Source organism: Epinephelus moara, chromosome 22, assembly GCF_006386435.1.
Source record: "Epinephelus moara isolate mb chromosome 22, YSFRI_EMoa_1.0, whole genome shotgun sequence".
Lineage (NCBI taxonomy): Eukaryota > Metazoa > Chordata > Actinopteri > Perciformes > Serranidae > Epinephelus > Epinephelus moara.
Genome location: NC_065527.1, coordinates 42,154,927 through 42,182,294, shown reverse-complemented (window position 1 = coordinate 42,182,294; position 27,368 = coordinate 42,154,927). Strand labels below are relative to the sequence as shown.

The following is a 27,368-nucleotide window of genomic DNA, read 5'->3' as shown; positions in this document are numbered from 1 at the left end:
TCGAGTCTAAAGTCAACTAAATTTGTGACTCAAGTCTGAGACGAGTCCACACCTCTAGGAAGCAGCATTTTACTCTTGTAGCTAATGGAGATTAGGCTAATATAGGCACTACAACTATCAACTGTTGGTAGATTAATCTACAGTGACAGGGTCACAGGTTGCAGCATTATTGTTTTTGCTTTTCCACACATTTCTAAAAAGAGAGAAAAAATGAAAGGGAAGAACAAAACAAGGAGATGTGCAATAATAACATTTATTTGCAAACTTGTACAAGCGAACAGGAAATAGCGATATCTGATTTACAGAACAGAACTGCGGACAGTTGCATGTTCCCTCATGGTGACTGGTCGGTTTTGCCTGAGTGGCAGGGTGGTGGTGTGTAAGTTCCCTCCTTCACCATCTTGTCACGCTGCTGACGGATTGCATGCAGCCTCTGGCGCTGCGGGGGTAAGAGAGGAAGAGTTTAGTTGTTGAGGCAGAATAACAGATGAAGAGAGAGGAGAGAAAAGGAAAATAAAGTAATTAATGCTAATGTCCTTCATCCCTCCACCCTTTTCTTATCCATGGTCTTTTACTCCGTTCACCACGTGTTCTTGTGGGAGACAGAAGAACTAGAAGAACAGCTCCCTACCTCTGCTCTGACCTGGAGACATGCAGACTTCCATCCAAATCATAATTGGTTGCTCATAATGAAAAATCCAGTCTTGTCTTTAATAACTAACATTTTAAGCTTAATACATCTTAAACTGATGTGAGATTCATGTCAGTCGTTCATCTTAAATCAGCAGTTTATCTCCATCACGTCCTGAAAGAATGAGATGTAGCTTACGGGCAAATCAAGGCGTCTGGATCAAGGCAAGGAAATTCCTGCCACTGCAGCACATTCACAGTGAGCAGACTGTACATCTGTCTCTCCTCTGCTGACACACACGCAACCATCAAAACTGACCTCAGTTTAACTCTGACAATATTTAAAAGGACTGGACGTGGGTGCTGTATTTCTCTCTGAACACACTTTTGTCATGAATTCCTAGTCATTTTTACTTCTGTAAAGTGTTTTTCTATTGATGCTTAAAACATGCTCCCTTCTCCTCCACCCTACGATCCATCACACCAAACTCTATACCAGAATGTTAAAAATATAAAGATATTAATATTAGATATAGATATGAAGGTCAAACAAGGGCTAAAGACCATTTGGAGGAAATTACATCAAATACTTTCTTAGTGAGTTTATGAGAAACTTTGAAGCAATTTAATTTTATGTGCTGGAAAATTTGTTTTTTTTTTAAAGCTGAAGGAAAAACATTTAGCAAACAGGTTTGGGTGGTGTAAGCAGCATGATTATCTGCAGACCCATATTGTTTTTCCACACTGCTGGCTTGGTTTGACTCAGCATGTCAGCCCAACGCAGCAGGGATTTGCATCTCAGTTACAACAGAGCTTCCTACTTGAAGGTGTGTTAGGCACGCAGGAGAAAAACTAAACTACTTACTGCAGAGACTCAGTTAGAAGCTGCAAAAGTACTGAGAGCTGAACACACAGAGACTTAAAAAAAACCAAACGCCTTTCTCCCTGCTCTTCTGCACAGGTAGACGTGAGTTGAGTCTTGCAACACACACTTGTCTCAGGGGGAGAAGGGGGTTGTCAGGGGTTGGCTGTGGTAGGCAAGACATTACTGCAACCCGCCTGGAGTTGGTAAAGCTCGCTTTTGGCCCATCTTCGGAAATGGTCCATGTTGAGCGCGGCTCTGCATGTTACAATTAACAATGGAAACACAAATTGGCACAAGCAAGGGTGCCAATGGAAAAGCCTTACTACCAATGAGACAAACTCCTGACTGATGTCCCACAAGTTATTAAAGAGAACCCATAAAGACGATTCAAGGCCTTAAACTTCCATGTTTTATAACCTTAAGCACAGTGGATGAAAAAGATTTTTTGACAATGATTAATAGAAAGAGTCACTTAGTTTTTTACTTTGACAAAAAAAGCACCTACTGTGATCATCAGCACTTTTTTAACCGCTTCGATCACACACACACACACACACACACACTGTAAATGTAATTTAGCTCAACGAAACAATAATATTGTGGAAAAAATAGAATATCAATAGCTTTTTTTTCATTTTTGTTCTGATATTATGTTAATATCTTCGTAGGGCAATAAGTGATTGACAGATCCATTTAACATGAAGTCACATTATCAAAAAGACAGAGCTGCAAAGAACAGTTGTCCCAGTTGTGCTCACAGCATGAACTTTCATTGCCTGCTGGCATACTGATCCTTGTTTGCACTCAAAATTATAGTGAGTGAGCTCAGTTCCCTCATGCAAAAAGTACACAACATCTAACATAACAAAAGTGAGCATGGCTTCTGCAGTTTCTTGAGCTATCACCTGGCAGTATTCCAAAATAAGCCATTTTTTCAAAAGCCGCTGACTGCACACAGAAGTCATTATGCAGACACTTACCGTCTTTTCCCTATGCATGCACTCATAGAAGTCCTCAAACTCCAGCTGGCACTCCTTCTTGGCACGGGTCTGCCCGATGCCGTGGGCGCATTGAATCCACTCCTTCTCAAAGGCATGGCAGCGGGCCGCTCTCTTGTTGGGCTGATTTCCACTCTGCAGCAGCATCCAGCCATCCAGGTTGATGCCAAGCCGTGACTGAAGGTCCACAAATGGCATGATTACTAATGAAGGAGGAAATGGAGAGGAAAGAAAGATGAACAGGGGTTATTCATATAGATTATACAAAACCATATTATTTAGATCTCAGAGTAAATCACCAGTCTCTTATGAAAAGGACAGAATTTGTTGCAGTTTGAAGAGGTTTCAAGGGAAATTCGGCATCAACACTTGTTTTGTTTCACTATCCTCAAAGTGCATTGTCTGATTTTTTTTTTGGTCCAACTAAATCCTTGTTGGTTTCAAATAAACCATGTTATGAGTTACTACCAAAAGCTGTAGTCACTCTAAGACACATGCTTTAAAACTGCTATTTAATTGTAAGAGAGACAGAATGGGTGATCAGACTGATGAAGGTCTGACAGCAGCAGCCTTTCTAACTGGTTATGAGCTTTGGCAACATACATATGTACAGTACATCGGCATGCTTCAGCAACTGTCAATGTTTCTCTATAACTGTCCCTTACAAATAAATGTACCATAGTAACAGTTAAGGCTTTTAGCAAGAAAACACTGTTGCAGCATTGTTCAGCACACAGTACACTCAATAATGTTTTGTGAATCAGAAGTATACACACAAACAATAAGTTATGCAGCATCACACGAGACAAAAAGACTAAAAACACTACTTGTTTTCATAATTGTAATGGCATGCCAAATACCATAACAAAGAGTGCTGTCTAACTGCCTCAGTATGGCATTACAGACTTAAATGGAAGTGACACAGAAATGAAAATACTATTGGAATTATACAAAGAGTACATATACGAAATTATGACATAGATATGGTAAACCTTCATCAAAATTTGGTTGTTGCAGAAGCACAAGAACAAAAGTAGTAGAGATAGAGAAAAAACAACAGAGAAATAATTTGAGAGGTATATACAAAAACTAAAATACGAGTAGAAATACTATTCATGGATGTATGGGGACAAAAAAAATCACAAAGTGAAAGTAGTGATTAATAGCAGCAGAGTCAGCAGGTCCTTGTTAACAGTGCACATCACACTGATGATGATAAACTAATGACACTTGGTGTTTGTCTGCATTTATATAGAGATGTCACATAAATATAATATAAATAAGACGCAAGAATCTGTAACAGTATAATATGGTAAATTATGATAAAGTATAGGATATGAGTATAAGGTTAAACGTAGTAATATCATAACAGTAGTAGTGACGTTACAGCAATATAACATGGAGAACATCAAACATGAAAACAGATTAGTTTAGAAAACAGTTTTTTACTTCTCCAAATAGTCAAAAAATTAGACCAAAAGAACGGAATGCATTATTTAATCACACTGCTTTAATAAAACCCAACAATAAACTGTTTTAACTTATCCATGATTAGTGATGCCCCTCAAGATTAGGAAGCTGGCTAACCGAAGCTAGCTAGTTAGCACTTAGCCAACAACAAAAGCTAGCTTGCGAACCTTCTCTGTGAACATACTGTAATGTGAAAGCTTTATATCTCTCTTATCTAAGTCAATATATGTAGACATTAACTAAAACCATTCTATGAATATGTCCCCAAGTCAGAGCTTTGTTAGTATGAATGCTAACGTTTCCTAAGTCTCCTTCAATGACAGCTTGTTCATGCTAACTACGGGCCGCTCGACTTATACACTTTTTACAAACTGGGGCTTTTTTAAAACAACATATCAACTCTACACTGTGTTCAATAAAGCAAAGCGCTGCTGAAATACTGACAAAGAGCAAAAATATTCATATTTACCGTGTGTTGTAGGATTCACTTTAACCTTCCTCCGTCTCCCCACGTTTCGCTTTACGGCTGACCAACACACTGCCGTAAAATGATCAACTGTGTCGTGAAGAGACGCGACCGTGCTGAAGACTGGACTGCGAGGAGATATACAAGGCTCCTGCAACTGGGCAAAGGTGGAGGAAGTACTCGGATCTTTTACTTCAGTTCTAAGTGGTAGTACCACAGTGTAGAAGTACTCTGTTACAATTAACAATACTGCATCAACATCACAGCAAAATATGCCACCAAATACACAGCCAAAAGTTAATTTACTCAGTCATTATACAGAGTGACCCATTTCAGATTAATGTATATTATTGCATTGTAATTATTGATAGATTAATGAATCTATACTTCTAATGCGGCTTGTAAAGGGAAGACTAATTGTAAGTAGGCTACTTTATATACTGCTGTAGAGTTTAATCTATAGTATATATCTGATTTTAATAGTTAATACTATTTTGAATTAATAATCTGAAATAGCAGAGTAACCAGTAACTAAAGCTGTCAAAAATGAAGTGGAATAAAAAGTAGAATATGTTTTTAGCTGAATATCTATTTCTATTTTTCCTTAAAACCAGGGTCAAATTTCTTGTTTATGTAATTGGCCCATATAGATGATTCTGATTGTAATATGTTTTCCATTATGCCATCCTAGGGCAGTTTTATAAAGCAACACTGTTGTAATTGCTTTATTCAGTAATATTATTATTATTATTTTCCCCTCATTATGTACATTCCATTCTAAAAGCACACACTGAGTTGATCCTAGATGATTACATACTCCCTTTGGGTGTTCATGCATGTTATAACTATAACTATAAATAATATGTGTAACCTGTACATCTAAAACAGATGATTATGTTCTGTCACTGAGTCTATGCCCCTCATTCCTCCTATGAACATGCATTTTTATTTTGCATAAACATTTCACTGTCATCCTACTGTCCTATCCTACCACACACTTTGCATATTAACTTGAATGAGAATCTTAACCTCAGCTGTACATAGGGTTTGCATGTCGATTACGTGCAATTTTGATGACTATTTGGCTCCTAAATTTGCCTCTTAATTGCCTTCCATACCTAAGGCAAACATTCAAACCCTTCTAAAGTATAACATGAAATATTTCAAATAAAATATCTTCTGTATGTAATGATTTCCCATACAAATCTGTACCATAAGTAGTTTTAGAGGAATTTCTGTTTTAGTTATTCTCAAATATTTCTATTTTTTCTTTACAACCTCTTTAAGAGTTCATTTTAAACTTATATGTGAATTTGTCAACATTTACACATTTTGATCTTTTAGAATTTTGTACATTTGATCAGAAATTTAGCATGGATCTTATTTTAACATACGTGAGTCATTTGTGGACAAATGTGCACACTTTTTCGTTTAATTTCAGCACAAGACAAATGGGTGATAATATTTTTTCCTTGACATACTGCATATCTGAATTTAAAATTTAGTTCAAATTGAAACTCAATGTAAAAAAACAACAACTTTGAAATATACAAAAAGAGAAAAAAAATAATTTAACTAATGTAATTATTCAAAATAAATTGTTAAAATATAAATATATATAAATAATTAAACTTATTAACTTGAAATTAGAAATAATCAAAAAATAATGAATTTAAAACAAATAATTTACCATTACCATTTTTTTAATTAAATCACTGGAATTCAGATTTTTTTTTTTCCATCAATACTTTGCACATTTTCAGATTCTCATGACTTCTCTGGTTGTTTTAAGACTGCAGTATTTCATAAATGATTTCTGTTACAATGCAGTTATAAAAATCATGTCTGACAGAGAATTTAAAAGCTTTCCTTTGTTTTACTCCTACACAGACAACACTGACAACAACTCAATGCTTTGGTGCAACATCAGATTGTGTTTATTTATTTTTCCCCAAAGGTCCATAAGTTGTCTTTCACAGTCCTGCATGTACAACCCCACACATGGCAGGGCTTCAACAGTGACAGGAAATACACAAACAATATAATAACACTTAAATATTGCTATCTATATACTCTAAAACCTTTTCAAATAAGGACCACCTGTGTTCTCAATGGGACGTTTCTCCATTAACACTCACTCAGACTCTTTCAGGAAGTTCAGGTTTCCGTCTCGTGGTACATTCGTGTGTTTTCTCACAGGTAGGCAGGCAGAAAGAAGTGGTAAGTGCAGACCAAACAAAGCACTGCCAAGTTATATAAGCAGCTAAATCCATAAAGCTACTCTGAGATGAAAAAGGTTCCCACATGGATTCCTTGCAGATTTTAAGGAAAACCTGGTAGAAAAACCTTTTTGAAACCGAAGCACAGAGGTGATACAAAGCTAAGAAAGGATTCAGGCTAGTGAGTATGATTTAGAAAAGCTTATCGGCATCAATGTTTGAAGTGTTTGGCTCCAAAAGTGAAACTGGTAATGATGATAAACTAACAGAGTAAAATATATTCAAAAAATAACATTACAGTGCTTGGATCACTGATAAAAACACCTTGGATTCCCTTTACATGTAAAAACACTGAATAACAAACTTAAAAAGCATTAAATTAGTGGTTATGTGAAGCTTTGGAGCCAAACTCTTCTTTAGTTACATCCAACATAAAAGGCCTTCTGGTAGGTGATTTATTTTGGTTGTACCACAGACTGTTGAATTGAAGTCACTCATAGTCAAAGATGATAGCAAAATAAAAGATAAATAAGATAAATTCAGATAAAGTGCACAAGTGCTCATTCAAAAACAAAGTGGGACAAATACATTCATCAGGAGTCCATTCTGAGACACACACACACACACACACACGCACACGCAGCGTTCAAGTGGTTCAGACAGCCAGTTAACACTAAACCAAAACCAGGCCTGTCAGTGTGTGTGTGTGTGTTGTGTTGGTCAGTGTGTGTCTATATGTCAGCCAATTGTCAAACACTGATCACACACACACACACACACACCAGAACCAGACAGTGAGAGAGTTCTGACAGCGAGCGGCCGAGATGTGAGCAGCCATTCTGAGGGCCATACAAATATTTATTCAGAGCTTCTGTGATCAGTTTTTAAAAACGATCACAGATCAGAGCTTAAATAATTATTCGTTTCATAATGAAGTTGATTAATAAAATAGTTATCAGCATTTTATTTTGTTTCAAGCTAAAAGATTCACAATAATCTCTGCTTCCAGCTTCTCTAAGTGAGAACTGAAACAGACTTAAGGTTATTTTAATAATTAAAATAGAAAGCAACAAATCTTCACATTTTTGATGATGGAACCATCCTTTTGTCATCTTTGCATAAAAAACTACTTAAATAGTTGCCAATTACTTTTTTAAAAAAAATCAATTTACAAGTTAATTAATTGACTAATGGGTTCAGCTGTACTTGTATAAACTGCTATTTTAGAGGCATGATACATGATATTTTAGAGGCTCTTTGTTTTGTGTGCAAAATTCTTAATTTGTGAAGTAACTAAAGCTGTCAAATAAATGTAGTGGAGTAGAAAGTACAGTATATCCTTCAGAGATGTAGTGGAGTAGAAGTAGAAAGTGGACAAGAAAATACAAGTAGCTCAGATTTGTACTTGAGCACAGCACATGAGTAAATGTACATCCCACCACTGCTGTGAACAACTCACAGGCATCTGAAAACTGAGTTGCTGTTTTAAAGGTCCAGTGTGTAGGATTTAGTGACATCTAGTGGAGAGGTTGCAGAATTGAAACTTCTCCTGTTTCAATAGTTGACGATAAAATTTATTTGAGCATCACAACCGCTGCGAAATGACTTATTTCACTACCTAAATTCCTTGAGATCAGAGAAAACAAGCAGAACCTTTGCATTTTTGACATTAACATTATATACGTTTCTCAGTGGGTGATTTATGAAATGGTAAATGTGTTTGATGTATGTCTCAGTGCAAAACACAATGACAATGTTTAATATGCTGGGCTGTCTTACACTGACATAGACTTTAACAGAATAGATAAAATGGCTTTTCTCAGTGCATTTTACCGCAGTGTCTCCTGGCCTCGCCGCGTCATTGTCAGAACTCAATCATTTATTCCTGTAATCCAAAACTCTTTTTTTTGTCCACATGTCCTCCTCCTCCTCTTCTTCCTCCTCTGTGCAGGAAAATTAAGATTCAAGTGCAGCTTCATCCTCTAACGTAAACTTTCACTTACACCAGTGTAACAGAAACTCACCGCCCTTTTAAATCGTTCACACAAGGCATGGCTCATGCAGACTCATGCATGCGGCACATAACACAATTTCAAGGTCATCTGAATATAAATAGAGGAAAAGAAGAAAATAAAGCCACAACAGGTGAAGTCCACATTCATTCACACAGTTAGAAACACCCCTCTGTCCTCGGCAAACATCTGTTTTCCAAACGATCTGTCTCCCTCTGCTGTGCTCGGTGGCATTTCACCTTATAATTCATAATTTCATAATTGCAATATTTCTTGTGGAAAATGTGTACCTTTTTTTTTTTCTTTTTTTCTTTTTTTTGCTTAAGTAGCCAAGGCATTTGCACCAAGGAGTAAACATAAATCATCATCTTATAAATCTCAGAGGTAGAACCCTGACAATTTACTCAGTGAGGAGATTGACAGGTAGATAGATCAGACAGACAGAAGTAAACAAACGCTGTCTGTGTTTAAGACGGTGTCTGTGAGTCGCAAAAGCAGCAAACGAGAAATGACCAAAAAAAGCTATGAAGTAAAGGAGAGCTCAGGTGTAACTGTTGGCGGGATTGGGTTTTCGAGTCGAGTTTTTTTGTGCAATCCTGGCAGCCGCTCTTCCCTCAAACGTAGAGGATGACATTGCTGTCAGCGGGACAGTGAAGGCCTTCAGAGGGGTTCAGGGCTCGGCAGGAGGGGGGCTGCTGGCCGGCCGCCAGGTGACAGCTTTTCGGGTGAGGGGAGTCACAGTCATCTGACGTCAGCTCTGCGATGTCGTCCGACTGAGTGTCCGACATCTCCAGGTCACTGCGGATGCTCTCCGGTTGCGCTAGGGTGACGTCTCGGAGCCCCTCCCTGATTGACACGCCCGGTGACAGTCCCAACACTGATCCAGACAGAGCCCCGCCCCTCCTGGAGCTGCAGTCCTGAGGCTCCTCCACACCTGAGACAGTCGCCATGGCAGCGGAGCCCGGGGGTGGGGTTAGGTCCTCTTCGCTGGTCAGGCAGAGATGGCTGGGTTTGGTCTCAATGTCCACCTGGATCTCCAGGTTGGTGCACTCCCTGCAGAGACACAACAAGTCAGTGTCAGTGTGACGCTTCTGATGTTCAAACATCTGACAACTGACTAATGGGAACAACAATTTCTGACATTGGTCCAGTATTGAGTGAGTGGCCAAACAGTCTGCTGTTGATCCCTACAGAGATAGATCTCTTCGTTTAAGTTTAGGATCGTTTTTGATTAACCACAAACAGCCATGAAATAGTCATCTCCACAGCCACCAGACTCTATTTAAATAAACAATCATTTTAGTCTGTATAGATTCAGCATATTTTCACATCTAAGTGGGTGGCTTTTTGAGTTGTATTTTGTTTCTGTTGACTTTGAATGAAGTGTTTTTTTACAATGATAAAATTACTGTTTATTTAAATGGAGTCTGGTTGGTTTGCTTATAGTGATTATAGAGCCAAGATGTGTTAAGATGAAATACTATATTTGTGAAAGAATATTCTAAAAGGTTGGTTGCAATATAAGGAACCCCAATACAATCGCAGACCCCACTGTGATGAAGGAAACATAGCCGAAAACACTTCATAAAGTTTGCTGTTCTGGGAAGGAGGAGGAGGTGTTTTTCATTTTGATGGCCGACATCAAAGTGCACGATTGTTCAAAAAACAGCCTCATCTATGGCATAACAACCATATGCTATCATTACAAATGGCCCAACTGCTCTTGTAATTGAAAAACACAGGAATATTGTCAAGAGGAGCAGCAAATATTATGGCAGCCACTTCCACACACGTAGCTCTTTTTTCCTGTTAAGTATCTGCTAAGTAAAGCTCACACTAATGTACAGAGGGATTTATACAGCTTAAGGTGTCGCTAGAAATGAGACAACAACATGAGATCATGGCATCAACCTGTCAAATCATCAGATTAGTTTTACCTATCTCAACCTCATCACATCCAAATCTAATCTGACAGAATGACAGAGCCCAGCCTGACAACTAACAAAACTCTCTTGTAGTGTGTGTGAAGAAAAAAGAATAGGGAGTAGAGATAGATCAAAGACACCACAGACAAAGACAGAAGTGGCACCTGTCAGGTAGTGTGTAGGACGAGATGATGGATCCGGCCATTCCTCGAGTGCTGGCGCAGTCGCTCCCTGCGCCCAGGCTGCCTGTCTCCCTCTGGGCGGATTCTTTAGCCAGCTCCCCTGCCTGCACCTCCAGCCTGCAGGACAACAAACATTCAAATTAATCAATAACACTGTTCTATTAATAATTGATAAAATAAACCATTAACTAACATTTACACTGCACAAAGACCATGACATGTTCATTATCGGCACTGCTCAAATTATTTCTGTTTTAACCCTGTAAATGAATTTGTTTTCATGTCCTTCATACTTTATTATTATTTTAACAGCAAATCCCCAATAAAAATTCTGCACCCTCAGACTGGAATATATTGCAGTGTTTGAAAACTCTATAATTAAGATTTTTTTTTTAAATCACACACTGGATGACTGAAGAGTGCCTTTAGGTTAACATAAAAATGACAATTTGTATAGATGAATATGTTATGTTGATAGTTAGGTCATCCATATTACCCATTTCTGAAAATAATCAATTTCAAAAATCAATTTTCTAATGAATAACATTCTCTTGAGCTTAAACTTGGCTCGGCTGACTTCTTCTCTTTTCCTCACCTGCTGTATTTGCCGTTGCGTGTTCCCAGAGCTCCACCTGCCAGGGTGTTAAAGTGGGGTGTGTCACCCAGAGTCCCAGGGGCCACGGAGAGCCCCTCACTGGGGGAGGTGGTGCTCAGACCGCTGACCGCCCCGTCCAGACTGCTCTCGCCGAGGCTTGGGGACTTGAGGGCTCGCCATGCATCGGCCACTGCAGGATCACATAGACAATATTCTTTTTAGTACAAGATCTGTTAAATAGCATCCTGCTTGTCCTGAGGGAAATCAGTTTGGTGTCCTCACCTGTGATTGGACCATCGTCCTCATCAAAGTCAATGCGTACACCTCGTCCCTTCCCTCTGCTGACACCGCAGCCTCCTCCACGACACAGAGAAATGGGCACCACACCATACACGTAGGCCAACATGATGGGCACACCGATACCTGAGAACAGACAGAAACAGAATTACTCATAAGTTTCACAAAGTTTTGGCCAGTTTGTATGTGAACTCTTAACTGTAATCGATTGCTTTTTAACTTCAGTTAACTTCTGTATTTCTGCTCTGGCTACGCATGGCCTTGGTCATGATGATTATTCTGTATGATCCCAATGAGCTCAAGAAATTAAGTAACAAATCAAGCAAGAAGGAGAAGGGGGAAAGATGAAAAGCAACACATGCAAAACAGCTGCCATAGAGTTAAACAATAATTCTCATTTCCATATTCTTTGCACATATCCCTTTGTTAGAGAAACAATATTCAAGTCAAAAACATGGTGTATTTACATTCACAGTGCATAAAAGACGACTTGTTGAGTTTCTTACCGACGCTGACAGCTGCAATGACAGGGGCGGTGATGATTGACAGGGCCACGCCTCCTGTGATGGCCAGGTTCCTCCTGTGACGAGACGTCTTCTTCAGCTCGTAGTGGGCATGGATCTGCAGCACGAGGGGAGGGACAGAGACTGAGGTCAACACGCTGGTCAGACACTTCACAGCAGGTCAGAAATAAGGCTGAACACAGGCAGGGGACGAACAAGACACAGGGACTTGGCTTCGGTCTTGAGGATTTGTAGTATTTATTCACTGACAAACAGCCTAAGCTGTTCACACAGTGCTACATTTAGCTTCATAGTCTTCGCTCCAGTCGCTGTAGCCTCACTGCTGTCACACATATGCACTCTCTCTCTCTCTTTCTGTCTGTCTCTCTACACACACTATCTAGCACCAAAATGAGGCACCAAAATCTGCGCTGTGATTCAGTCCGGTAGGTAGTGGTCATACAGGGTTTTCGTACCCAACTCTACCTCAGATTCTATGGAAAAATTGGTCAGTGGTGACGGTTTCTCACCTGTACAATCTACAACGGTTGAGCCTAATACTCGGATGAAACCAGCATCCATCACGGATTGTGTACTTTTTATGAAGACGAGTATCATCCGAGTAAAATGTGTCAATATCTGTACTGATGATGACGAAAAATCTTCATTTGGGCGATTAATTAGTTGGTTGAACAGATACAGATAAAAAATAATGGTGTATTTGTTCTTCCATACAATCTACAAATACTCACTAAAACAAACAGAAACCACAAGTTTTCTCACACAGGCAAATAAAAGTGATAGTGATACTACAGAAAGCTTTCCTGCAGGGATTCATTATGAATCATTTACACACAGACCTACTTCTTTTAAACAGCCTTCAAAGCTTTTTCTTCAGTAACAAAATCTGGGTCATAACTTGCCATAGAGAAACAAGTCTGCTTTACTCCTCTCACTGAAACACTTCCAGTCAGTAATTCCCTGATTAAGACGACCAAAGCTCCTTGGGCAGGTTTGAACAGACACAGGGTGTGGGTGAGCTCATGTGTCTGAGGCTGCAGTTAATCAAACTAGTTAACCACTTCCAACTGTTCACACTGTGCCAGATCTTCAGAAGGCTTAAATAGAAATGAGCAGTTCCACTTTTGTCCACAGGAGAGCGCTGCAGTATTGTCATGTGCAGCCAAATGCCCATTGTCAGTCAGTTACCTTCCTCAAGAACATTCACCTTTTGTGTATCTAATAATGCAACAGCATAACAAACTGCAAAACATGACAAAGCAGGATTAGGATATCACATCTATGGAGACAAAAGAGGAATTTTGGCACATCTGCATGTTTTATAAAGCCAGGTGATGACTTATGAAGACCCTTTAGGATTGACACATTGATATATTCAATAGATTTTACATCAATATAACTGCCAGGATAATGAAACAAAGACAGTGCACAGAAAGCCAAGAGATTTCCATTGATAAGACAGAGGAAAACAAGAAATTCACTGTTAATGGCACCATTCATTTCTTGTGGATCAGTTCCTGCCGTTCACTTTATTTCAGTTGCTTTAAATTCCAGCTTCGCAGAAAATATATCTAAAAGATGCGGAGGTGGAGGAAGTATTCAGATACTTATACTTAAGTTAAAGTAGCAGTACTATGTCGTAGAAATACCCTGTTACAAGTTAAAGTTGTGCATTTAAAATTTTACTTAAGTAAAGGTATTAAAGTATAAAGTAAAAGCCCACTTGTTATGCAGGACAGCCCATTTCAGAATGATGTATATTATATTATCAAATCATACTTATTGACAGATTAATGTGCGCATCACTTAAATGCAACCTGTCAAACAGGGGTCAGCTGTAATTACTTTATATGCTGCTTTGTAACCTTTAATAACACATCATACTTAATTTGTTGATAATATTTTGTATGGATAATCTAAATCAGTAAAGTTGTAGTAACTACATTTACAATAACAATATCATATAACAATAATAATAATAATAATAATAATAATGCCTATGAAATGTAGAGGAAGTATAATATAGCATAAATCAAAAATACTGAGGTAAATTACAGGTACCTCAAAAAGGTTTTAAATACAATACTTCTTCTAAGTCTCCTACCAGAGGAACTTCAATATACAACTTAAAATAAAGTTAAGGTAATTTAAGGCAATCTCGAAAACACTTTCTTAAGTTTAAGGGCTTAAATATAGATAATTTCAGATGTTTTAAGTCCCAACTTTATCAAAAGTCTGTTCTATAAAGCATCAATCAGCTGTGGGTTCTATTTTTGAAGTCTGTCTTTCGGTCAGTGTGATTGTTGATGCGAATGGAAACCTTTTTGTGGTACTCAAAGGAACTGAAAGTTGTTACTGTTATTTCTGGAAAACGTTTAACATTGTGTCAAAAACGAGGGCAGCATACTGAAACTCAAACAGAAAAAGGTTTTTGTTCTGCAATGTTGTAAATTCCAGGTAATTACCAGAGGGGGATTGTGAAAGAGTGACTGTAGCAGAGCTGTAAACTATTTGTGTGTGTTGCTACAACAAGGAGGTTTTTTTTTTCACTTCTGGTTTCTGTAGCTGAAGATAAATGTCAAGTGGACTGACCATAGTGATTAAAACAGTGTTGCTCAGTGTGAAGGGCAGCTTAGTTAGCTACACACAGAGGAAACAATAAAAAGAAACAGATAAGGAAGAGAAGAAATCACCAGATTAAGATTATGAAAGCATTAATAATGATTCATAATCATCTTGAAAAGTCCCTTCCACGTCTCTAATTTCTATTTTTCCCCACATCGTTTTCAAGTTATATTCAGGAGGTTAGATTGTAATTCGTCTTTTGTGGTCAAAACAATACTTTTGTCATCATTAACAAAAATAAAACAATATGAAAAATCCACAAATGTAAAGTCATCAAAACTAAATTAAGTGAGATACAAATGGAGTAGCATGTGTGCTATATATTAAGCTTAAAATCTGTGTTTTGGGCCATTTTGCTTTGATTCATGTACGTGAAACAGGTAAACATACATTTTTTGAATTAATTTGAATCAAACACTCAATAAAAACTTGCTTTACAGCTGAGTAAAAGAGAAAATACACCAAAGCAGAATAAAAAGGTGAGGGAAATCATGATGAAAAACTAACTTAACTAACTAACTTAATTAATTAATCATATAAACAACAAATCAGCAGTAGGCCTTCAACTTGGTGAAAATGTGCAGCCAATTCTCTTTTTCTCTTCTGGGAAATGATGAAATCTTGACACGATCATGTACACGTCAAAGCACTCTTTACTTAAAATGTATTATACTGTTCCACTAACTGAAGCTTCTTCCTCTTTGTAGGGCTGCAACTAACAATTATCACTGTCAGTCAATCTGTTGATTATTTTCTCTATTAATTGAACAGTTGTTTTATATTTCTGATTGATATTTGACCAGGGCTACTTAGTTTTACAGTTTGATGAGAGTTTAGTCTGAGCCTGACAGAGAAGGAGAGGAGTGACTCTCTCTTGATCCGCTTCTATACTCTTTGTGTTTGTAGTGACAGGCATACGAAAATGCAGCCAGCGAAAGTTGTGTCATCCAGCAGATTTGAGCTGAGAGATGAGCAGGGAGATCTGGATGCTGGTAAGATAAAGGGAATTGTACCACAGTTCATTCACACATACTACACACATTGTTATGACACAAGGCCGGTTGAAAATCGGCAAAGTATCCCTTTAATCCAATATCAAATTAGTTGGCGATAAATTTAACGCATCGAATAATCACTTGTAGCTCTACCTCTCTGAAGGTCTCTCACCTTGCGACCAACGTAAACAGGGATGCCAATGACCATGGCGGGAACAGCGATGCCTGCGATAAGGGTGATGCCGACTGGAGCTCCGATCAGGGTGCCCAGCTGCCACAAAATCTTCTTCTTCCTGCTCCAAGGCTTTTTTCCCCAGAATGTACAGCCAGATGGACTGATGGAGGGAAACACAGAGGAAGGGAAGAAGAGAGGAACGGGGGAGAAAAGGGAAAACAGTTTACATTTCCACATCTGTGAAATATAAAAAGGTCGAACATGGAGCTGATGTAAGATATTAAGGAAGAGATCTCAGTACCTGAGGTAGTGCAGGTCGGAGATCTCCTTCATGCAGAGCCAGCAGAACTCACAGCCGCAGACGGCGCAGGTCATGTGATTGCAGCTTCCATCGTTCATCTTGATGATGTAGGCACCACAGCGAGGGCAGGGCTTGATGTCATCAGCTGGGGACAGAGGGAAGTTTAGCTCCTTGTGACGTCGCTAACATCAGGACATTTCTTTCCTTTAATTTCCTTTGTTGCATGTGGTTATTTGCTTTCTTGCTGAGAGTCACATGAGATCAATACCACTCTTGTGTTTGTGTGGAAAATATGAAGCTGAGCAACCGGATTTTGGCATTTTTACACAGAGAGATTTAAGATTTATCAAGAAAGATTTATCAAGAACTAACGTGTTAGTTAAGTGAGCTTTGGAGCTGTTGGAAAGTGGATTTTGTTTCCGTTAGACAGTGGTATCAATCTTCTCATCAGACTCTCAGTAATAACATGAATAAGTGTATTTCCCAAAATGTCGACAGCCCTTGACTTCACTAAAGTACCCAACACCCCCTACATGTGTCCTCCCAACTCACCGTTGTTTTGAAACTCAGCTGTTAACTATAAAAGGACAAAACATAAGCAATGAGCCAGAATGAGTCAGGTAATAGAGTCCCAAAACCCAGAGATGAGTTAGCATTTTAGCGCTCAGGGACTATTGAAGTTAATGGGTTTTTTGAGTGGGTTTTTAGTTGGAAGCATGAAATAAGGTCTGTGGTTAACACAAGCTCAAGAGATTTCCATGGTTTGTTCTATGAGATAAAATACCTCCGTAAAAAAAAACACTCATGAATCTTAAAGCTTTAACATGTCTTAAAAAAGGCAGTTGCTAACAAGTGGCTAAAAGAGACTACAGAGGTTGTCAGGGAGTTAAACATCATCACCCTGAACATGCAAACTCATCTACTCACTGGTCCGCCTCTACAGCTTCATTGTGGTGGCAATGTTTAAGTCATGCAATTATAGTGTAGTTTGTTTAAAGCCTAACATCAGCTTTTGACTTCTGGCGACTGCATTTACGCTTCAGAAATCATAAAAGTGGTGTTTATTTGTGAAGATTATCTTGCTGAACAAAGCGTGTGAGCATCATAAACTTCTGTTTCCCACAGAGATCATTTTCTGTAATAATCCAAAATCCAACAGAAAAAATCCCATCGGCTTATTGTCAAGGCATCCAAGACGCAAATATAGCGAGGTGAAACGCCAGACGAGTGAATCTGGAGTTGGCTTTCTCATTCACTTTCTCTGGCGAGTGTGACCAACAATCCTGCATGGTATACCTTTAAAAGTAAGAAAAGCAAAAACTCTACAATGGTCCCATCTAGATAGTGTTTTCCAGCTTCTGTTGGCAACAAAATCAAACCTCATTAGAGTAATGGATCGGACAATTGCAGCAGTTTGTCTTCTAATGCATTTCAAAGGAAAGAAAGCCAGGAAGCCAAAAAAAAAAAGTCCATTTGCTGTGTGTTTGATGCTGGGAACGCTCTCTGCTCTTTAAAGGGCATTTTGGCATTTTAACTTAGAGAGACTCTGGCAGATCCAGATCAAATGGGCCAAATGTGTGTGTGTGTCTGTGTGAGAGAGAGTGGTTGTTATTGTTTTTTACTCTGTAGTCTACTGAGAAACTCTCTTATCTCTCTCTTGCCCCCATTTTACTTCTCTCTCTCTTTTTGTCTATATCCCGTTGACTAATCAGCAGGTATGACCAGACAGACAGACGGGCAGGGAGGGAGCGGCTTGGATTTTTTTATGAGTCAGTTTCGATCCTCTGGATTGTCGTCAGGTCTTCTGAATACTTGGCAGAGAGAGGCAGACTGGAAGTGGTGTGTTAAGTAAAGACAGAGATAGACAGATCGACTGAGGACAGATGGACGGATTTAGTTAATAGATTTTTAATCAAAATGGGATTAAAGACACACACAAACATGTAAGGATGTTTGCACGCACAAGCATGAATGTTTGTATCTATCATCACCACCACACCAAGTGAAAGACTACCTCAGCATTTTAGGAAATATGCTGTTCTGCTCGTGCTGAGAGTTAGATAGGAAGACTGACACCACTATTATATCTGTGCTTTAAATGTAATGAAGCCACAGCGAGAAGACAGTTAGCTTGTCTTAGCATAAAGAGTGGAAACACAGGGAAACAGCTAGCCAGGCTCTATCTAAAGGTAACAAAAACCAGCACCTCGAGAGCAACAGTATCTGGCATCTGTTTCTTACTTATTCAGTTTCTCTTTCAAACTTGGTGCTAAAAAATTTGGAAAGATGTTCTAGCACTGCTTAGACAGAGACGGACTGACTTTGTGGCAGCATGTCATGGCACTGCGCCGGAGAAGGGTCAAAAATTAGCGCGGCAACCTGGGTATCATATTTTTATAACCCCCGATCGGAGCTGTTTAGAGCTTACAGAGACAGACCTTTAAAAGAGCAAAATCCTTCTTGTTTAACCAGAAACAGCACAGAACTCTCGATCGCTAGACCCACCAGACCCTATTTAAATAAACCGTAATTTTAACATGGTAAAGCAAACTTCATTCAAAGTTGTCAGAAACAAAATAAAACCCACAAGAAACATATTGGTTCATCTATCCACTGTTCCAACAATCACCAGCTCTGGTTTGGTTAAAATAAACCTTCAATTCACCCAGTTAGATGTAAACATATGCTGAATCTGTCCATGCTATAATTACTGCTTATTTAAATGAGGTCTAGTGGGTTTGGCAATGGCGGTTTTTGGGCCTAAAAAGGCCTATCTCTGTAGGGATCCTTTTTTTAATGTGGTCAGACACTTACAATAATTATTCCCATTCGTCACTTAAATGCAAAATCATATTAAAATAAGGTCCAGTTTCACTGAGTTTACTGAGTTCAGAAACATAAATGTTAAGGTGACACTTTAAATGCTGTATGACAGGAAGCAGGGCGCTGCAGTCAGGAAACAATCAAGAGGAGACACTGTGATATAAATAGTGTCTCATGCTCGATTGAACGCTGCTTGCGGTGGGAAGCGGCGAGGAGTTGGTAGAACAGACGTGAGACGAGTTTGACTCACAGTCTGACAGACTGACATGTGATAAAGACTGACAGAGACAGAGAGGCAGAGAGTTCTCAGAGGTGTGAAGAATATTTTCAGGTCGGAAATGCTGGAGGAGAAGATTTTATCTGCCTGTTCATGTCAGAGAGAAGCACATACACACACATCTGCACAATATGTGAGTGTGTGTCTGACTGCGGTTACTTTTTAGTCAGTCAGATGAGAGGTGTGTGTGCTTTTCCAAGTACTTACCGGGTCCCTGCTCCTGTGTGTAGCTGGGTGAGTGGTTGCTGTGGGTGTGCAGGGATTGTGCCCTCTGTTGGCGGGCAGAGTCGCAGGTCTGGTTGGGGTGCCAGGCCTGTTTGCAGTGGTAACAGAACTCGGCGCCGCATCCCTCTCTGCGACACACCAACCTGGGACAGCTGGCACAGCCCGAGGCAATGACGGCAAACCTGAGAGGAAGAGACAGACAAAGAGAGGAGTGTTCATAAATGAGGAACCTGAAGAGGTCAAGCTATGCAAAAAGACTTTTTGATTGTGATGAGGCAATAACTGACAACTCTACGGTATATTAAAGCTTCATTAAGGAGAATATCTTTTATTGACACTAAATGAAAAGACTGTGAAGTATATTAAAAGTTGTTAGTACTGCTGATCCCACTGAGAATCATCATCCAGACATCTGAAATTAAGGTCAGCCCCTCACAGCTTGTGGGAAAAGAGCCAAAGTAATCAACTGATTGATGAACAAAGTCTGGCAAGTCAAAGATATTCCAGTCAGATGTTCTTTTCACTCAAACAAAATCCAAACGGGTCGTGAATTCTTGGCTGACACTTGACAGGTGCAAAGAGGATCTCTGCATTTACAACAGCAACATTCCAGACCAAATTAAAATCATTTCAATGTCAAGTAGACTCCCAATTTAGCTGGTCAACCTTGACATGCAAATTTGCACCACTGACTAATTGCAAACTGGCCTGAAAATGCTAACATCTGAGGGAACAGAGACCTTGAGACTACAAAATGGATAAAGCTAATCCAAATTCATATGACCTTGCTCTGCCTGAGTAGGAACTTCTCCCTAAATGAAATACAGCGTGCTTTGCAGTCAGTCATGAGACAGCAGTGACATTTTGAGGGAATGAAAATCAGCCTCTGCCTCTTCCTTCCAGAACAGACGGCTGACATGGTTTCAGTCATACAGATGGAAAGCCCAGGTTCTTGAGAATCGACTCATTTAAAAAGCGTTCTAGGACCCATTTCTTGCTTGTCATTTCTCATGGACCTTGCTTTTAGATTTAATGCATAGTGCCCTTAAGAAGCACTCTGTGCAACCATTAACCTTATTATTTTATTTTAACTTACTTTTTCTACTTATTTTTGTTTCTTCTGCAAATCTCTGAGTTTGGGTACAAAACATTTGGCAAACAATATGTCTAAACCAAATTTCATGGTAATCCATCCACACCTGTACTTTTCCTTCTATAACAGGGCAAAATGTCTGGTGTGAGAAAGGCCTATTGTCAGAGCAGTTTACTTTCAAAACACAAATGTCAACCTTGTGGTTGCACTATGGAGGAAAAGTCAGGGGATCACCAAAGTCAGTATGAATCATTGCCTAGGCAGCATGAATATATGTACAAAATTTCCTAGCAATCCACTGTATAGTTTTTGAGATATTTCCATTTCCATGACCATGTAAGTCACAAGAACATCATAAGATTATATCATATAATACAGGTTGTTCTGTCCCTTGGTAACATCTTAACTTAAATCAGTAACTTTTACCCTTTACGCACACCATATAACAGTGTAATAATCATAGCTAATCTCTACAGTCTGTGACACTGACTGAACTCAGGCCACTAACTTGGATATTACATTAATGAGATGTAACTTTAAGAAATGCAAGAAACTGTTAACTCAACCGAAGTTCTAAGAGATGAAGATTTTCAATATGGCCACTAATGGGCACATTACAGAGCCTGGAAGCTCTCCGCAGGCTGAGAGGAGTGAAAGGAGATTTGATCAATAGAGTAATCACTTAGTAACAACATTGAGAGAGGAGGGAGAATGAGACGGGATGAGGTCAATCAATATGGATTTCACAAGGTTCAATACTGAGAAAGGAGACAGAGGAGTGTAAATACAGCAGTGATGGAGTTATTGTTGAGGCTGTATTCAGAGACGAGACATTAAAAGGGTCAAACCAGCAGTAATTCGTGCTCAATTTAAACTTGTATTGAAGGACCATGTGTTGCAGGGGAGAACAAAACATGACAATCCAGATTACTTTGTGATGGATCCTTTCTTATTCAAGAAAGTGCTATGAATCATTAGAAAATATTCATAAATCTTGCACCACCAAGAAATTCCCTAAAAAAAACACATGTTCCTCAACTGTGGTCTGACTTTCCACTAAACTTCATTGACTTCACTTCTTATGCTTTTGAAATATCCTGCCAACAATCAAATAGACAAGCCAAAACCAAATCTAGCTTTCATTGAGGAGGTAAAAACTTCATAAAGAAAACATATTCCCAATACAACTTCACCTGACCGGCTATTGTTGTGTGCTGAAGTTAGGCCAGCACTTCTAAGCAAATAATTGGTAAATATAGAAAAAGGGAGGCATTTTATAACAGTTAGGACAAAAAAGGCAATTACAGAGAGGGCGCGAGACTGAGATATAGGCTATCAATCACTGAGGAAATCACAAAGGACGCCAGTCATCAAATATTGTCACCAAGCTAAGTGGGAGAAAACATGTTGGAGGAGTGATAACAAAAGCAGAGCGGGATTTCAACATTTTTTGCCTTTTTTCTACTCGGACAAACAAAGACGATGCCAGTTTTCTGCATGTTAGTCGGGTGTTGAAGTTATACTATAAAAAAGAAGGAAGAGCCAAGTGTGGAAGAAGTGATAACATGACAAACTTATAATTGTTTTGGCACGCCTCCAACACACCGGCCCCAACATGTCGCTCATTACCAGCTCTTCAAACACTGTGACAGGCCTGTTCTCTCAGGACGGAATAAATTAATGGACATCAGAGGAGACAAGAGTTTTCTTTCTCAGGACAAGATGAGACAAGAACTGGCATTCCTGCGGAGACACTTCACCTCGCATCTGTGAGGATCTAGACATCACTTCTGTCTCAAAACATCGGCACAAAAGTAGCGAGTAGTAGTGATGAAACAACCTGTCAGACGTGTTTTCAACAAGCCTTTGAGAGGTCAAATGGTCACTTAACTGACTCAATGCTTAAATAACGGTATAAACTTTCAATTCAATAAAGAGAAACAAAAACACAAAGATGCAAGTTTTGCATTTTTTCCTGCAACATCAGCACTCTGGTTCAAACTCGCCTAAACAAAAACAGAACAGCAGAGTGTCAAACGAGAACTGAACAAGGGCTTTCAAGAAAGCCAATTTCTCAACCATTTCCCTTTTTAAAAAAAAAAATCTCCCCGCCATGTGAAAATCCCATTTTTGTCAGCGAGGTCTAACTTCTCAACGTTTATACTGTAGCTGTCGTCTGTATTTACACAGTAAGGTCACACAGGATTTATATGTCTGTGTTTGTGTCCTTAAAAATCTACACAGCAATAAAAGAAGAGAGAGAAAAGCTGTCTCAACACAAAACTGGGTTGCACCAATAAGGATTAATTTAAGGCAGATGCTATGCTATTAAATGTGGGCTGCCCTATATTTCTCAACAAAACGTTACACAAGTCAGTTAGTTAGCCCAGTGTCACTTGTGATGGCTCAGCAGAGAAGCTCTAGTCTCCTGCTTGAAAAAAAAAACCTGCTGACCGATATAAGCGAGCTAACTGGCCAAATAATAAATGCTTGGGGTGAGTGTGTCTCTTCACTTTCTTTGAGGAATTTGATTATTTTGCTAAAGTCATTTAAAAAAGGCTGCCATTTTAAAAGTTAAACCTCCTCAAGTGTAAGTTTAAAGCTAATATTGGATCACATTTTAAACTGGAGTTCAAATTTTGGATGGGTCAAACAAACTCTGGACTTTCAGCCGGGAGACTGCTGTTCATGTTCTGTGTGAAACCAAAAGTCTAATGAGTTGTTCAACAGTGTGCTAGTATGTGTAGCATACTATGCTTGTGCCTAAGGTCATGTGAGATAGCGTATTCGATATATGTCACATATGTTACATTATGCTTGTAACAACTGCGCTTATTTTAAGACGAACCATGATGTTTTTTTCTACACCTAACCATGTACATTTGTTGCCTAAACCTAAGGAATTAAACTTAGGAATGAAGTTTTTAAAAGTTTATTTTGAAATGACAGTGTATACATTTAACAAGCTGAAACTGAATATTTCCTGTGAAAATGGAAGTTTATTTTGAAAAGTCACAATACATGTAACAAGTGTAAATTGGCACACCATCCCTGAGCATCCCAAACTGATGTGGGAGGGGTATCTAAAGCATTGCAGTTTAACATGTCCATCCATCCATCTTCTAACCGCTTCATCCTCTTGAGGGTCGCGGGTCACTGGAGCCTATCCCAGCTGACATTGGGCGAGAGGCAGGGTACACCCTGGACAGGTCGCCAGACTATCACAGGGCTGACAGAGACAGACAACCACAACCATTCACGCTCACATTCACACCTACAGACAATTTAGAGTTATCAATTAACCTAGTCCCCAATCTGCATGTCTTTGGACTGTGGGAGGAAGCCGGGGTGCCCGGAGAGAACCCACGCTGACATGGGGAAAACATGCACTCCGCACAGAGGGACTCCCACACCTGGGATCGCACCGGGAACCCTCTTGCTGTGAGGCGACCATGTCATGTTTGGCAAATGAGAATGTGTTGGTAAAAACTAAAGTGATGTTTAAAGAGAGGTTAAAATATCATGTTTCCTCATTTTAAGCTAATTTTAAACATGATTTCAGATTAAAATTATGTTAAATTATGATTTAATTATGTTTAAAAATGAATCCCAGTTTGTGCAACCCAGCTTTGGGGCCTTACATTTTTGTGGTGGCATGACGACCAAAGCAGATGCAATATCTGGACCAAATTTCACGGCAATCCATCAAAAAGATGTTGAGATATTTCAGTCTGGACCAAGTCAGTGAACAGACCAACATATCTACAGCAGTGTCTAAAGAACATGTAGAGAACAACAAGAGAAACGACGACGATGGAGCATATGTGTGTTTTTTTGCTCTGCATGTGGCTAACTCAGGAATTGTTGCGGTACAAAGCACAGGTTGCCACGACAGCTTTTTCCTGGGAGAGCGTCCCACGTCACAGCTGCCTCACGATTGGTGGATTCTGATGCGGCGCTGAGAGCAATTCAGGCTGACATTTCCAGGATGGGAGAGGAAAGAAAAGAGACAAACAGAAAGGATAGAGATAGATAAAACAAAAGGCGGGTAAGAGGGGCATGTGAGATCATGAGCTGAGATGTAAATGCGGGATACAACAAGACAGATTCAGGGGGAGAGAGACGGAGGAGAGGCAGAGGAGTTCTATGAGTGCTGACATGCTGTGTGCTGAGAGGAAACGTGCACAGACAGTCCTGTCAGTGTTCAGCTCCACCAAAAGCCACCTGGGAATCCTGCTGAGCTTGTAAATGTAATGTTACAACACACACAGAGATGCACTCTAATAGCCAGCTGTATTTAACACCAGGATGAACTGAATATGATTCAGTCTGACTCACACAGAAACATGAAAAACACATTAAGTGTCCGTCAGCAACAAAGGCCAAAAACCCAGAACAATGACACAAACACCGAATCCAGCGTGAACACGTATTGATCTGTTTAATTAAGTCCCGACTCCTGTTACCCCTGGCAACGCTCCCTCTATCCTGCATCGATAGTTGCCATAGCAACTGACAGCCAGAGGAGATGGGACTCTTTGTTCTCACTGGATACTCAAGTCTGACAATCACACACAGGCCGAGACCTTATTGGCTGGATGAGACGAGCAGGTTGGAGGTGAGTAACTGAGTTATGGTAGTTAAAGGGACAGTTCACCCCAAAATCAAAAGTACACGTTTTTCCTCTTACCTGTAGTGTTATTTATCAACCTAGATTGTTTTGGTGTGAGTTGTTGGAGATATCAGCTGTAGAGATGTCTGCTTTTTCTCTAATATAATGGAACTAGATGGCACTCAGCTTGTGAAACTCAAGGCATCAAAAAAAAAAAAAAAAAAAAACATCTGAAAAACTCAACCGCAATGTCCCTTTCTAGAAACCATGACCTGCTTACTCAAGATAATCCACAGATCTTGGTGTGAGCAGTTTTATGTAGGAACTATTTAGTCCTAGTCTTTCTTCAGATCTACACCTTCAAACTATATCACTGTGCAGAAAGCAGCATGCATCTACTCATGGACAACAGGTCTGTGCTTGTAAACATTAATGGCATCCTCTTTGGCTAACTGTAACATTACATAGCTCAGGGGTGCTAGGTGAGCTAGTAGTAGATGCACACTTCCCTAAATTCCTCAGGTTTCGAAATGTTTGAAATTGTTGCATCTCAGTCTGCAATTTTCAACCTGCACATTTGCATACTGCAGTTTGTTTTTTATTTACCACCACATACTTTTTGTATGCCAACAAATTTATCTTTGGTATCATTTTTTCCTAATTGGTTTGAACAAAGTGGATCTGTAGAAATAGATGTCGACTTGCTGGGAATGAATGGCGTTAACAGTTGATTCAGGAAATAAAGTGAAATTTAATTAATTTGTGGCACACTCTTTAATAACACACTTTTTGAGGGACTTGAGGGAAGATATCATGTATTTTCATGTCAAAAGGCTCAAGCCCAAGTCAAGTCAAGGGTCATTAATGTTAAAGCACAAATCGAGTTGGGAGTAATTTTTTGATTTTGTCAAGTTGAGCCTAAAGTCCACATCTCTGGTTAATATTGAAAATATTACACAGCTTTAAAACCACTTTAAAACTATAGTTGTAAACTTGTATGTGTGTAATAACTTTTGTCATATTTGCTAAAACTGTCACATGAGACAGATAGCCTGTGAAAAAAAATTATGTTCCTTCCCCTCATTCTACTGCTTGCAGTAATCAATCGTAGCGCAGCTGCAACAACCAATCAGAGCCAAGGAGTCTCTAACGCAGCTGTCAATCATGTCAATTGTTTCGTGAACTGTAGTCATACTGTTGAACTAGGCAGCGCTGATCAAATATGAATCAAGATTCTGTTAATGTAATGCCTATTTCTTGCTGTAACATGAGAAAGTTTGTGACCTGGCCACCATGTTAGAGATAGCTGACTGATATACCAAGCACTGCCCACCATCCGGACCAACTTTCTCATTTTACAGGTAAACAGTACACTAAAATATGTATCTGCAAACATTTGAGGGGAGAAATAGGCAGTAAGTGTTTTGTCTGACAGCTTGACAGCACTTCATGAGCATTGACATGATTGACATGACTGAAAGCTGCATTAGAGACTCCTCAGCTCTGATTGGTTGTTATTGTGCATATGCAGTAAGGTCATTTGAAATGCTACAAGGTAACAGAGTAGGAAGATGAGTATGATTTTTTTATTTATTTTACAGATAATCTGTCTCATTTAGTGCTGTATGAATACAGTGACAGTTTCAGAAAACATGAAAAAAGCTGTTTTTTATAGAAGTTACAAATTATGGCTATAAAGGACTGATGGGTAAAAAAAAGTGTACTGTGCATATAAATAAAGAAAATAAAATAAGACTGAAACATGAAGTAACAATCCCCTCTCAAACTGCTGGAGACTGTCTGTCTGTCTTTGTTTTTACATTTAATGTTCCAGTAACCAAACTGGTGACATAAACTGTAATTTTGTTCCCTGAATATCATTTAGGATTTCATCATCTGCAGGACGGCTGCTGCGTGAAGTGGAGCTTGTACATGAACTTTTACTGTAAAAGGCACATAACTTACTGTAAACTGCAAACAATCATTTATTTTTAGCTACTGTTTTGTAAGGTGTCTAACAGAATTATATTTTTAATTGGACTAAAAATGAATTGATGTT

At 39.2% G+C, this 27,368-nt stretch overlaps 2 protein-coding genes across 2 annotated transcripts in view; both read right to left on the bottom strand.

Annotated features, from left to right (window-relative positions):
- Positions 1–236: 236 nt before the first annotated feature.
- On the bottom strand, positions 237–4,553 carry ndufs5 (NADH:ubiquinone oxidoreductase subunit S5). Its single transcript, XM_050034915.1, has 3 exons — positions 4,433–4,553; positions 2,476–2,696; positions 237–439 (listed from the first exon to the last, which is right to left on the bottom strand). The coding sequence occupies exons 2-3, from the start codon at positions 2,689–2,691 to the stop codon at positions 335–337; spliced, it is 321 nt and encodes a 106-aa protein (XP_049890872.1). The 5' UTR covers positions 2,692–2,696; positions 4,433–4,553; the 3' UTR covers positions 237–334.
- A 3,255-nt stretch (positions 4,554–7,808) lies between these two features.
- rnf19b (ring finger protein 19B) overlaps positions 7,809–27,368 on the bottom strand; it is a 46,644-nt gene continuing 27,084 nt past the window's right edge. The window contains exons 3-10 of the mRNA XM_050034897.1: positions 19,587–19,786; positions 16,280–16,424; positions 15,976–16,138; positions 12,166–12,280; positions 11,645–11,785; positions 11,363–11,552; positions 10,750–10,884; positions 7,809–9,713 (exon numbers count right to left, since the gene is read on the bottom strand). Of these exons, the coding sequence (XP_049890854.1) occupies positions 9,275–9,713; positions 10,750–10,884; positions 11,363–11,552; positions 11,645–11,785; positions 12,166–12,280; positions 15,976–16,138; positions 16,280–16,424; positions 19,587–19,786 (1,528 nt within the window). The 3' untranslated portion in view covers positions 7,809–9,274. The remainder of the gene's footprint in view (positions 9,714–10,749; positions 10,885–11,362; positions 11,553–11,644; positions 11,786–12,165; positions 12,281–15,975; positions 16,139–16,279; positions 16,425–19,586; positions 19,787–27,368) is intronic.